The 14,949-nt window shown below is 37.1% G+C and overlaps 1 protein-coding gene across 2 annotated transcripts in view; it reads left to right on the forward strand.

Moving 5' to 3' along the window:
• The first annotated feature begins 990 nt into the window (after nt 1-990).
• The window catches only part of LOC149529885 (putative alkaline/neutral invertase F), a 33,774-nt gene continuing 19,815 nt past the window's right edge, over nt 991-14,949 (forward strand). The window contains exons 1-5 of one of the 2 annotated variants that reach the window (XM_089808796.1): nt 991-1,026; nt 1,131-1,176; nt 1,721-2,184; nt 2,455-2,886; nt 3,335-3,893. In XM_089808796.1, the coding sequence (XP_089664922.1) occupies nt 1,741-2,184; nt 2,455-2,886; nt 3,335-3,893 (1,435 nt within the window). In that variant the 5' untranslated portion in view covers nt 991-1,026; nt 1,131-1,176; nt 1,721-1,740. The remainder of the gene's footprint in view (nt 1,027-1,130; nt 1,177-1,720; nt 2,185-2,454; nt 2,887-3,334; nt 3,894-14,949) is intronic. The other variant, XM_089808797.1, reaches the window with a different exon arrangement.

Consider the following 14,949-nt stretch of genomic DNA (forward strand, 5'->3'; position numbering starts at 1 on the left):
AACAAAAGCAAAGTCGTACATTCAATTACACCCCCAAACCTTAATTATAGATAAATAAAAGAGAAGATTCACATTTGACTAAAAAGGAAAAGAAAATTTTAATAATTCTATTCAATAACTAAATACTCACAAAATTAACTTAACAACTATTAGACCCTCTTAAGCAGAGCTAACCATTTTATATCATTAATGGAGGCTCTCCTACCTAGAATATTTGAAGATGACCTTAACAAAAAAACAAGAATTTGTATTATACATTTCACCATCAATACTTTTCACCACCTTCTAAGGAAGGAAAAGGGAAATGTCTATATAAATATCAAAAAGTGTCTTACAAAACAATAATTACAATAAATTTCCACATATGATAAAAAATTAAAATTTAATTTAATAATTAATTATTTTTATATAATTATACTCTAAAATTTAGTTTAATTATTAAAATTTCTTATTTAATTATGTTTTGAAATTTAGTTGAATTATGAAATTTTCTTATATAATAATCTTTTGAAATTTAATTCTTAATTTTCATATAATCATATTAATAATTAAAAGAAAAATTAATTATTATATAATTATGTTTTGAAATTTAATTTAATTGAATTATAAGATTTTGTTATTGTCTTGTGAGGCCTCCCTTTTGATCGCTGCATACACATTACCGAGGAGAAGAGGGTAGTTGGCCCCATGCACGGTGGCGGGGAAATTGTCACAGCGTAGCCAGTGGAGCGGGAGTATTTCCACCGCCACTCATTTAGTCCCACACCTCTCTCCAGCCACGTGTCGGCAGATCAGAGATTTCACAATTTCACACCAGATACCCCGCGTCTTCTGTTTTTATCGGCAGCCATGCCACCACCACGCCAACATTCAAATTATTTGGCTCCTTCACCATACGTATATACATTGAATATCTCCTCCCTCGTACATGCAATTTCTGCGTGTATAAGCCAGTACCAATATAAACACACTAACGCTGGAAACTAGTTTGTCGCCTTACGCTGCTGCCGCTGGCCCAAAAGCACGGTCCAGCTCATTTCAAATTGTCCTCCTCTTCTTCTTTTCCTTCTTATCTGCGATCGTCCTCTTCTTCTTCTTATCTGCGTTCGATTACTTTTTTTCATTTGCAGATTTGAAAGAACCCAGGGGCAGAGGGAATTAACAGACAATTATAAGGTGAGTGAGCTTGTTTTTCTTCCATATTGTTCAAATTCTTTTCTTTCTATTAGTGATTCCGCTGTGCTGGTGGAAAATTCTTTCTCAAAGGCCTTGAAGGAATTTAGAAACTCCATCTGCTCGCTCTGTGGTGCTTTGAGAGAGTTGGAAGTTTAAGCATGCATGTTTCTGTATTGCTCCTTCTCTGCTTTGAACGTTCCGTCTCGCTCCTTTGCATTGAATGTTAACAGGGTTTATTTTAGCTAAATTATCAGGGTTTCGATCGTTTTATGTTGTTTTATCGTCCTTTAAGTGGGTTGCTTTCTTTATCGGAATTCTGTCCTGAATGTATTAATAACTTAAAAAGTTAAAATAATGAGATTCATGTGTGTGCGTTGTTTGATTTGCTCTATGGAGTTTTACCACCTTTTCCTTCTGTTGAACATGAAGTATCATTCTGCTGCGAAACTTGCTATATATCAGATTGGAACTTCCGTTGGTTAGCATTTTACTGGTAGAGAAGAATGAAATCAAATATATGAAAGTTACTTTTGTGAACAAACAGGGAAGTGCAGGCTCCATAATATGCCTGCAGACATGTTAAGCGTTTCCCCACTTCCATCCGAATCAGGTCAACAATCAAGCCTAAGGAGCACAGATCCAATCTTTCCTGGCACCGAAAAGGGAGACTTCGATTTCTCCAAGTTTGATGAGAAATCAAAACCAATCAATCTGCAGGATCACAGATCATTTGAGGAAAGGTCTCTCCGTGAGCTTCTGTCCCCTAATTTGATGTCTCCGCGTCCAACTTTTAAGACGATTGAAGCTGTTAAAAGCTCGGAATGTCTTGAAGGTATGCTTTCATCGGCTCAGAATTCTCCTTGTGCTGAGCATCATTCTTTTGATCCACATCCTATGATTGGCGAAGCTTGGGAAGCTTTACGTAAATCCTTGGTTTACTTTCGAGGAAAAGCAGTGGGGACCATTGCTGCTCTGGACCCCTCAGAGGATGCACTCAATTATAATCAGGTTTTTAGCTCTCCAATCGAAGATATCCTTCCTTTTGCACTTAAAATTCGAAGCACAAAAAGTTGCATTGCTTGGCTTGCTACGAAAGCCCAGATATCTTTTGAAGAGTGTGGGATCCGTAAAACTATTACTTCTGCAAGTAGTTGGTTTTGTTTTAGAATTAGATGCATGGAACACTGACCAATTTTCGTATTCAGTATGACATGCAGATTGTATTTGTTCTGGATCATTTTGTCTGTTTGCATTCACTTTGATTCGTTCCACTTTCAGGTTTTTGTCAGAGATTTTTTCCCAAGTGCTTTGGCATTCTTGATGAATGGCGAACCTGAAATAGTCAAGAACTTCCTTGTGAAGACTCTTCGTCTGCAAGCATGGGAGAAACGCATAGATTGTTTTACTCTAGGCGAAGGAGTCATGCCTGCCAGTTTTAAAGTACTTCACGATCCTGTGCGTGATACTGATACAATGATTGCTGATTTTGGGGAGAGTGCAATAGGCAGAGTTGCTCCTATAGATTCTGGATTTTGGTGGATTATTCTGCTGCGTGCTTATACAAAGTCTACAGGAGATCATTATTTGGCAGACATGCCTGACTGCCAACGGGGAATGAGGCTTATTCTGACATTGTGCCTCTCTGAAGGATTTGACACATTTCCCACTCTTCTTTGTGCAGATGGATGTTGTATGGTTGATCGCAGAATGGTTAGATTCCTCTCTACTTAAATATATCAGAATCCTTCTAATGTTTGGAGTGTTTCTTAGAGATCAGCCGCAACTAGTTAACATCATTACATATTTTGATGTTTAATTTATGTTGCATCCATTCCCTCCCCCGCTATATATAACTTTATTCTGCTTTTTTTGGTTTCGTAGTAGTAAAAGCAGTTTGTTGTTATTAATTCACATTAGCATTTTTCTAGGATGAATACACTCTGAGAACCTTGATGCATGGTTCAATCATACTGCCCCAATAAATTAATTTCATTGAAAACTTATTTTATCTTCCGAGAAGTAAATATTGATTATTCAAGACAGCAGTTTATACACATGACAGTTTCAGTGGATATTCCTAGAAAGTTATTTTATTATCTACCATTTAGGAATTAATTATTTTGAACCATGACAATTTTTAATTTTTCCTCATGTGTAGGGTGTTTATGGTTATCCTATTGAAATTCAAGCTTTGTTCTTCATGGCATTGAGGTGTGCTCGACTACTACTTAAACCAGAAGGTGAAGGAAAAGAGTTCATTGAGCGAATTGACAAACGGCTGCATGCATTAAGTTATCACATGCGCAGTTATTTCTGGCTCGACTTTCAGCAGCTTAACAACATATACAGATACAAGACTGAAGAATATTCTCACACTGCTGTCAACAAATTCAATGTTATACCTGATTCTATTCCAGATTGGGTATTGGATTTCATGCCGGTAAAAGGAGGCTATTTTATTGGAAATGTTAGTCCTGCGCGGATGGACTTCAGGTGGTTTTGCTTGGGTAACTGTATCGCAATTTTGTCTTCCTTAGCAACACCTGAACAGTCTATGAGAATAATGGATCTCATTGAAGAGCGTTGGGTAGACCTGGTTGGGGAAATGCCTCTTAAGGTTTCATACCCTGCCCTAGAGGGTCATGAGTGGCGAATAGTAACAGGTTGTGATCCAAAAAATACTAGATGGAGCTACCACAATGGGGGATCTTGGCCAGGTGAGATTATCTTTAGACATTATATATTCTGACAGCAGGTTATTAACATTCAAATTTTCAATCAATATTTGTTTTTGCACTTGCAACAGCATTAACAATATTTTTAAAACATGGTTGTTCTATAAATTGTCATATACTTCATATCCCTGTAGATTGGCATTTCTGGTTTGGTAATATGACAAAGAAATCATCGATGTTAAAGGTTCAGAATAACATGGTTTGTTGTAGAGATTTTCTTTTAAGTTCATCTTAAAGGTTCAGAATAACATGGTTGTTCTATAAATTGTCATATACTTCATATCCCTGTAGATTGGCATTTCTGGTTTGGTAATATGACAAAGAAATCGTCGATTTTGAAGGTTCAGAATAACATGGTTTGTTGTAGAGATTTTCTTTTAAGTTCAGTTCTTTGTGAATCGTCTATTTATTAGCCTGGACATGAATGATATACATTAACCTTTAACAAAGATATAGCCAATTACATCAGGGATTACTTGGCTTTGTATGCCTGGTATATTTTTCAGGAAAAGGAGATAAAAAAACACAGCATAAAGATCCTTAATCCAATCTACTATCCAATGTGCCATGTCGAATCTCCAGCAGACTGTTTAAAACTTGTAGCTCTTAGAATCTTAAGGAAGCCTTTCTGTATTGGGAGAATTCCTTGTATATAATTCAAGTGGATCCCATGGTATATGATAGAAGGAAGAGATTAAAATAATTAAAATTGCCTACAATTTGTGTCTATTTTATTTGTTTTATCCATTTGATTTTAGCCTTCTTTCTTTTAAGAGCTCTAATACAACTAGATTCCAACTGAAATTTTGCCGACCTGAATACCATTCTTCTAAACTGTGATGACCTTTTACATCTGGTTGGGTGAAATATCCCCGACAGGATATTTGCCTCTTAAACACCAAAATACTAAAACTTCAGTGATTAGGCATTTTGTCAAACAGTTAGCAAACAGTGAAATAACCCTGACCAAAATACTAAACTTCATGGGCTTGACATTTCGTCAAACACTTCACTGGCAGGCTTTGATAACACTATGATGACCCTCACCAAGAGTTATTAAAATATCAATAAAAATACTAACAGCCTTGCCTATACGTGGTCTCTCTTTAACCTTTGCAAGAATATGTGATACAACCCCCCAACATAAAGACCACTAAAGTATGCAAACATGAACGACTGAAATACTGATCAGAAACAACAATATGGCACATTAGATTGGCTTTGATATGAAGCCACCAACTTAAGCACAATTGAGTCTTCACAAATTCTTAGGGAAATTATCAGAGAAGTGATCGGTGAAGGCTTTTCAGACCTGCTCACGATATTTCCACATCACATTCATTGCAAGTATGTTTCGACCCAGTCTTTCTCTGCGCCAAGAGTCTTGGATGGATCAACCCCAAATCCTCCACTCATTTGCATCGTTCGCTGCATATCGTCTAGGGCATTTTCTCCTCCTAAGATCAAGCTAAACAGTCCTCAAATACGACTGCTCACATAGCTGACGTCCACTGTGCTCAGATCAATGAAACTGGTCCAGACTGGATCGAATGGAGATCAGATGCGTTCTTATTTGATAGACGGATTTGAATTTATCCGCTCCCTTTCTCTATTCTGCCTTCCATCATTTGTGCCTGATGTCGACTGCTATTAAGTCCGCTGCGGATTGGAAGTTTGTATTTGAATCTTTCCCCTGATCGCCTATCAACACTGCTGTTGGTGGAACCTGATCGTGATACGCAAATGGAAGTCGAAACAACTGGTTGCGAAGGAAATCAATGCCGGTTGGAAACATCAAATGCGCCTCTGCCCTTTGATCTCAGAGATCAGATAACCAATCCGACTTTTGTGCGATTTTGAACCTCCAAAGATAGCACCCAAAACTATTATGGATTATGCGGCCCGGTTCAACACATAATCTGCCTGTAAACAAACGCGTGGTAAATGATTTCAATCTGGCCCGTGTTCCGCCTTTGATCTCCGCGCGGAAACGATACAGTCACCCGCAAATCTTCCAATCTTGCTTGAGAATGAATCGCCCAATGATGAAGGAAATTCCGTGTGGAAGGTCGCCCGAGCCGGATGACAAGGTTCTTACTTGCTTGGGAAGAGATCGATGTTTATAATTTCCTCAAAACTCAATCCTTAGACCTGCGGCATGAATCAGATGCTGGACTGTTAATATCCTCCTCCTTAGCTTATTAATTTGATGAATAGCAACTAACCAATGAGTTGCGAGTCTTCAGTTCTGCAATGCTTGTGTAGGTGGCAATTAATTCCACACTAGCTGATCCTTTAATGAGCAGTGATGCGAGAACCACAAAATTGGCCTTAAGCCACAGATAATTGCCCTGATGAAATGACTGAATGTCACCTCCAATCTGCAATAATTCGGATGATATTTCACACCCTCAAAATTGCGTACCGATTGAGAGTTATCGTTCTCAATGGCCAACTGTGACAATTGTAGAAACCCTAGGTTCCACAATGCACCCGTGATTGAATCACAATCTGAAAACAAAGAGAGAGATAATCAACTGCCTGATTCGAATGGAGCCCCGGGGTGCCTATTTATTCTTTTCCCTCCATCCTCTCCAGAGACTTCTAGAACTTTTTTGATCTTATCCCTCAAGTGACTTTATTAAATATTTTCCAAGTCACTTTATTAAATACAAGGTCATCTTTTAATATTTATTTATTTAATTAAAATAACTAATTAGTCGTCCTTGGACAACCATTAATTAAATTAATTAAATCGAACTGTCACCAGAAAATTGGGGACATGACATTGGGCGGGAGTGTATGATACAGTCTAGGCTGATTCAAAGATCAAAGATGTTGAATGTGTTGTACACGGCTAGCAATGGCTATCCACCTTAGGTTATACAACTCAAGAAGGATCTGCATGGTACTAGGGTCTGGCTTTAAATCATCAACCATATTCTAGAACAATTAATTGGCACCATGTTGATTTCTTGACAAGGTTCATTCCATATGCTCATTTTGAGTAGGCTCTGGCTAGGGATGTAACATATTTTAATTTAAAATTTCTGGACAGCTTTTATTCAACAACTAGAAAAACACATTTAAAATACATAGTTTTTTAAAGGATCAATTAGCCTTATTGAGACAAGAAACAGTTCAAGTGAGATTTGTCCATGAGTAGGTTGACCTTTTCAAAAATCTTAAATGACTGAGTGATAAGATGGTCTCTTTGACCTGTTTCAGTTAGGCCATCTTACACATCTTGTTACATTACGACTTGAGCAATACACAACTGTATTTGGGTAATGACGGTGAATAAAATAGTTAGAATATTCTAAAGTTACTTGTGTGCCTCTTTATATAACCAACACATGAAGCATCATACGAGAATCATCATTAGAGATGACAAGTCTAATATGGTACTTCAAATAATACTCCTTGAGGGCTAATTTGGTGCAAGACTACGAATATTTGATGGCTTTAAATTTCATAGATGGACTACTGGGAGAGTACTCTCCAAGTTACAAAAACTGGCCGGGTTTTCTGGCTGGGCGAGTTTTTATGACTTTTACTGGCACCAAAAACTTGCAGAATTTTTGGCAAGAACTTGTTGAGTTTTGTTAAAAACTCGGTTGTAGTTTTATAACAGCAGTTAAAGGCAAAAAATGGCCCAAATCAGGTTTCGTTTCTCATTTATTCACTTGTATTTTGCTGAGAGGGGAAAAGTCTTCCAAACTCTTGCAAACTGATTTCAATTGATATGAAACGGATTTGAGGCAAGTTTGAGGCACATTTGCAGCTGGTTTGGAGCAGAGTTTTTGAAGAGGATGACATCAATGATTTGAAGAAGCAAGCTATGGAGAAGGGGGTGGATTTTGTTTCACGCTAGATGGCATTGAGTTGAATGAGTAGTAATTGCTAGTGCCAGGAGAAGCTAGAGGCAAAGCTATATCTAGGATTGAGGACAAGCCACAAACTGAGTTAAACGTACCGAGCAAGAAGGCAATCATGGCCAGTGTAGACTTCTAAGATTAGACCCTCTAGCTCTACCTCTCCCTTAGTTTTTATTAGAACCGAGAAGAGGAAGATGCAATTGGAATGATGTATTTACTTTTAGTTTTACATAAATTATTTACCATTTTGCTTCCAGCCATGAGTCTTACTCAGGAGAATGCGATTTTGTACCCACTTTGTGTTTAAATATATCTAGACTAAGCTTGTTTGTTTTGTGTTCTCATTTATTGACTCATTGGATGTATCTTCTCATTGAATTTTGCAAAAAATGTATTTATAATCAAATTTAAGCAATTTTATAAGTTGCCAAGTTTTTGCTGAAAACCGGCCAAGTTTTCCCCTAGTTTATTTTTTAGACCTTAGCGATTTTTTGGCTTTGGCGAGTTTTCCAACTATGGCTTTAATGATATACTCAAATTCCTTCAAACGATTTCAATATCTGTGCAACACCATGTATACTACCTCAAATATCTATTCCTAAATCTAATCAATGGAATGGTCACTTGATGCCATTCTAGAAGGATTTCGTGAATTCCTGCTTACTTGTTCATCCCAGCCCTATGCATTTAAACATTGCCTCAATGGAATTTGTGAATGTGGTCTGATATTTTGGAAAGGCTTCATCAATCCATTTTGGTGCATTTTAAATTATTTTTGATGATGCCTAGCGATAGGAACCGTGTGTGCTAATAAAAGTGATAATACACCCAACGGTTGCAAACTTACTAGCAAGGGTTCAACTAACCCCAATGAAATTTGGATCAGTATATGTTATGGCAATGAGAATCAATTCCATATGGAAAGTGAAACACAACACTACTCCAGAAGAGAGAACAAGATTTTCTAATAAAGGCAACTGAATGCAAGATCTTAATGACAAAAGTGACCAATACCATAATAAAAAAAGCACAAACACAATTAAAGGTTGCAGCTATTCTAAAAATATAGGATGCAATATAATGCGATGTCTCCAATATCTACATTTTTGTGCAGGAGGAGAGATCAATTACAAGGAGATGGATGTGCAATGGATGGTCAAGAGTGAGCTGGAGCCGGGTATATATTTGTAGTACATGTGTAGTAGATCTCACCACAATTATTAAATGCATGAATGCATATCACCTCCCTTAGTAGATGTTTACTCATTGGCAAGGGAGATACCACCTACCTAAGTTGATAGCTAGCTATGTAAGCTTATCCTACCCTAGATGCATTATATGCAATAATGTAATTAACCAATGTAAGGTTAATAAAAATGCACCAAATCCCCTCACAAGCATAGCTTAGGTGGGAATGAATACATGGGTCTTGATAAATATATAGCTGTATTAAGTAACCATGTACAACATTATCCTCTCAAAAAGAAGAGGAAAAACCCCTTCCCCTTGCAAAGACAAGATGACTATGTAGCCCCTCCAAAAGATGGAATAGCTTTCCTGAAACCCTTGTAAGGTTAGGAACATGAATGCCTCTGCACAGAAGAGAGAATGTGAATGCAAGTGGTCACATAGTGAGTGTTAAATTAGGCCCCTTTGCAATGAACAATGCAACTTATTTTTGATATAAAGAAACCCTAAGTTGTCAATCTGTTGAATTTCCACTTAACTGGTCAAATGAAGAATCAGGAAGATTTTTGGAATTTGGTCAATCTTCCCCAAGTCAGTGCTAAATTGTGACTCAAATGGATCAAGGGTATGAGGTATCATGATCTTCCCCAAGTCAGTGCTAAATTGTGACTCAAATGGATCAAGGGTATCAGGTATCATACAAGATTCTAGCATAGTAACCATGTAAGAATGATGCACACCATAAATAAGAGAATAAAATCAATAAGAATCAAGTACTCTTGTAGAAGGTGCCAACAGTGATGGAGTCAGATAAATGGTCTCATAAATAAGTATAAGACATGTCACCATCTATTTTCCACAGAATTTGGGGATGGTGATGGCAGAACAGTAGAGGATATGTTTTGGTGATAACATTCCATGGGCGAGAGAGATTTTTCTACAATATAACGGACAGCAGTATAACAGCAGCAATAAAACATGATATTGTCAACACAATACTGGATGACATTGCTGAAGTCTGCTTGCCTATCTGATCACAAAGAAAACTGTGTGTTCACTTGTCACTCAAAACCACACTATACCAGACCATGGCCAATGCACCTTTAATCTCTTTTGCAACTGAAAACAATAATGAACTCTAATACCATATTGAAAATTTTGAAGCTCAATACTCTGAGATAAGTTTCAACAATGAAATCTGAGATTCAAATTATTGTTGTTAGTGTTAACTGTTGTATAATTTATATCATTAGAAATGAATCTCAACCATGACATATTTCTACATAATTGCTGCTGTACTCTTGCTTGTGCTGTCATGGTAAATTTCAACATAATTGCTGTTTTACTCTGGCTGTTGTACTCTTGCTAGTGCTGTCATGATAAATTTTATCACTATTTTGCTGCTGTCATTTTATATTGATAGTATATAGCTGTCATAATATATTGAACAGTATTTTTTAATGTCATGAATGAATTTGTTTCTTAAACGTTAAGAAAATTGTTTGGCCATTGGGGATGTTTGCCCATCCCTGGAATGGACGAGAGACATGTTAAGACATTCTCAACCATCTTGGGGATGGACAAATGTAATTTTGGTGTTTCCTGTTATTGCAACACATTTTGGGAACATTTTGAAGAATTAAATAGTTTTTGAGATGGCTAGGGGACATCTTTTTCTGTCCTTCCATACTTGAAGCACCATTTGGGATGGCCAAGGGAATTCTTCCCAATCCTCAATTTGAGCTGATTCGATTTGTGAGCTTTTAGCTCAATTCTTGAGTTCCTGTAGGCTAATTGGTAAGATAAAGGTGATTCCAAAATTCATGGAGGACATAGGTTCAATAATAAAAAGACTTCTCTTTATGGCAGTGAGCCCAGTTAGTAGTATGGATTGCAATGACACTTTCAGAAGTGTTTTTGACTCCTGGGGTGCTCTCCAAACTTTTTGGGGAGCACTTCTCTGTTTAGTAAGTCTTGGAGTTAGCTACATTCACCATCATACTACCTCAATTACATCATGGTATGGTCAGAATTGGATTCCAGTGTCAGTGAAATACTTTCCACAACTTGGGGGAAATATTCTAATCGTTCACTTAAGTTTCTAATGTTTTTATTATTAAATTGACAATTTAAGTGTAATATCATTTTAAAAGGGTTTTTATGCTCCTTAAGTTGGGCACCTAGGAGAAATAAGGGGGCTTTTACATTTGATTGTTTTTATTAATCTTTAAAAAGGTCACTTAGGTGGGAAAGTGAAAAATTTAATAATTTTCAAAATGGATATTTCCCTCCAAAAACTACAAAAGGAGGTTGAGGGGTCTCATTTCTTCATATGCTGGTGAATGACATTGCTATGTTATCAGATTGAACTTAGGTTTGTCTGCAATATTTTGTGAACAAAAACCCTCTCAAGATCTCTAGTTTCAAGTTTGAAAGATAATCCCTAGCAGCAAGATTGGTGTGATTTCATTTCAGAGATCACCATTGCGCTCGAACAAAGTTTCTAGTTTGGATTTTAGTTATGGAGGTTCTTGATGTACTGTGAGTTTTGTGAATTTGCAAGAGTATTTTATGAGTTTTTATGGGTGATTGAAGAGGTTCATGATTGCTGGGCCATAACACTTTTTCCCACACCAGGTGGTACACTTGTTGATTGCAAAACTGTGATATCAATTTCTGTGTATTGATTCTTATTACTGCTTGGGTTTGTCATTAAAATAATTTGCAGGCTGTACCTATTAAAGAGTGCAGCAAATAGAGGGGCTGCACCATTATATATGCCAGCTGTACCAATTTAGAAATATGTATAGTGATGAAAATGATCAAGCAAGAAGCTTAGTTTGTGTGAGCATTTTTCCTTTGTGTGGAGTTTTCCTTCCCCTATTTCGGGTCTTTTTGGCATGGAGAAATGAACTGTTGTTGAGTTTTGGCAGTTAACATAATGCTGTACTTGGCTATACCTGTGGTGGGTAGACCTGTAGAGGTCTGATTTCTGATATTAGACTGTTATACTCTTCTTTGAAGCTATTAAGTGTCTTTCCATCCAAAAACGTTATGTGAAGATTGAAGAATGAATAGGTACTAATTGGGGATGCTATTCGTGCTGCCCAGTTTTGTTTGCAGTGATTTTTCCGAGTGTTTTCTGTCCTGCACCAGTAATTGCATCCATAACTCAAGGTATCTCACTGATATTTCATTTTGGGTGTGGGTTTCATGACTTTGGGTACCATTGAGAATGATTCAACAGTTTACCTTTCCATAGCACTTCTATCAGAAATGCTTCTCCTCTATCGGCCATTGATCGATGATAGTATTGCTTATGGACAAATGTTGTAATTCTACAGATGGCTATACTGCCCTAAGATATTCTTTCAACACACTTCATTTGATAACCTTGAATTGTAATGCCACCAGTGAGTTGATTTGGTTTTGCTGATACTTACCCCACCGAATAAATGGCTCATTGTAATCACCCACCAATGGACAAGTGGGTGGAGCTTGGTTTTCATTTCAGTTTGTATAAGATTTTTCAATGTTGGTGGATGTGCCCAAATTGTTATTTACTTTCAGTTTGTATGATCCTTCTTTCTGAATAAGCAGATGTGCCCCCTCGCTCATCACTGGACGTGGAAGATGCAATTCAAATTCTAGTATCGTAGATGCATCTCACAGAACATGTGGTTTGGCTGATTTGTTTCTTGATACTTTCTTTTAGTAGTTTTCTTTTAGTTGATTTGTAATCCGGAATACTGTATGCTCTCACCTTTCTCCTTTTGGGATTTGGGTGATCAAAAAAAGGAAAGAAAGTTGTTATGGATTTCGTTATAATTGAAGCTTACATAATTTCAAAAAAAATCAGGGTCATCACATCCCCCTTCCATCCTTCCATTCCCGAAACACCATCAGGGATGGGGACATTAGTTTGTGAACCAGTGATGCATCCCTAGCGAACACAAATCATTATGGAAGCATGTAGAGGTGAAGAAAGAACAAGAGGTTTAGAATTTACCCTTGTGACGTGTAGAGAATGATGGAATTAAATGAAAGCTACTATCAAAGATTTTTTAGAATTTGGAATTTGTTTGTCTATTCCCATGTCAGTGGTAGGTGATGCAGTCTGTGTAGGAGTTCTTGATCTAATTGAAGATGGTGACATTGTGCAGCCATGCGCTGAATAAGTGTGAAAGATGGTGCTGTAACTATTGGAGTTCATCATCAAAGAGGAGAAAAAATTCCTCCGGATCCTTAAGGGGAGAGTCCATAAACCAATGACGAATGTTGGATAATTATCCAGTGAGGTAGTTTAGGAGGTTAAAAATGATCCCACTACAAAGAATCACTAGAAGCCTTGGTTGTTAATGATAAAAAACTAGATTTTGTTGAAGCAAAAAAGTTTGGAGTGGGATGGTCCTTAACTTTATAATGATGATTGAGATGTAGGTAAAGCCTTTAATTTTTAAGAGTAATTAATTAAGTCAAAGAGGCAGTATAAGTTTCTATGAGAGGAGCATTAGGTGAAGTATCTATGGCACAACCATGTTCACAACTTTCCTAGCAATCAAGCATCATCACTATATCACCATCCTATGGTGGGTTTCTAAGAATCATCATGGCTTACGAGTCATCCATGTAAAGATCATTTAAGATTGAAAGATCATCAAGTTCTTTAGACCTGTATAAATTTTGATCCAAGGAGCAGAAGGGTACTGAATGCTTGATGTAACACAAACCGTTTAGTTGTCAAGATTACAACCGATAAAAACGAGGACACGACGGTTCTTGTCTTGCCAAACAATCTTATGCCAATGGGGAAGTACTTGATTTTGTAACTAGGCCATATAGGTGGCGCACAAGAGGTTTATCCATCTAAAGGGCTTCACAATTCCATCTCATTGGGATTTATAATCTCTACTTTCCAATTCGATAAGTGGATGAGCTGAAATATCCATGAATAACTATGAAACACCTCAAATCAGTCCAACAAAGATCAGTCTAGAGAACAAACACGTAATAATGAGAGAAGGATGAAGCTAGCCGGTAATAGTAGAGGGTGTTATTGTCTATGGGTAAACCGGTGAGAAAGATGGGAGTGATAGCTCCGGAAGCAAGCAAAATCACAAGAATACCTCCAAAATCAATCAACAAGAACACTGCCAAAATGATTGTGGCATTGTACACAATTACCACTTGTAAAAATGAACTTGATCTTGATGCTTTACAAATGCCAATCAAGGCTACAATATTGGAACTATAAATATGGAGTCGAAATAAAAGAAAGCAATGACACTACTACAAAGTACACAAAACACAATAATTGTCTACATTTTGTTAAAGAGTTCCAACCATTTCCTCAAGATGGCACATTTCCTTGGCTTTGAGAATCGGTCCTGCCCACAATAATTTGGAGATGCAACTTTGAGTTATAAAACATTAAAAATCTTTGTTTTTAAGAGGGGTAAACGCTTTGACCTGGAGCTATGAACCAGTGAGGCCACAAACGGGGGACCTCATCCCCATGAGATTTGAACTTTGATGGCAAGGATAACAACATAACAACTTAACCATCACAACATGCCACTATTGGCTAAAAGGGTTTGTGGTAAACCTAGTGTGACTCGAACCGGAGTTGATGCGTAGCACCGGGATCATTAGCCTAACACTACGCCTCACGACTCGCCTTCACACCAACTCGGCTACTCACTCACCCTTATAAAACATTAAAAATCATTCAAAATATAAAAAACATATAAAATATATAAAAATGCGAAATCAATAGGATTTGAACTGCTAACAATCTCATCAACATGAAGCAAATTTGCAGCTATGTTCTCATTTTTATTCATTTTGAGGCTTTCAAATTGTTGTTGATGGACTTGCAACTTTTCTTTCTTTACTTTATCATCTCCTTCATAAATATTATTCAGCTAATCCTACATATCCTTCTTGGATTCGCAATGCATGACCTTTACAAT

The sequence above is a fragment of the Cupressus sempervirens genome, chromosome 11 (genome assembly GCF_028749045.1).
Source record: "Cupressus sempervirens isolate cs-2001-9-10 chromosome 11, ASM2874904v1, whole genome shotgun sequence".
Classification (NCBI taxonomy): domain Eukaryota; kingdom Viridiplantae; phylum Streptophyta; class Pinopsida; order Cupressales; family Cupressaceae; genus Cupressus; species Cupressus sempervirens.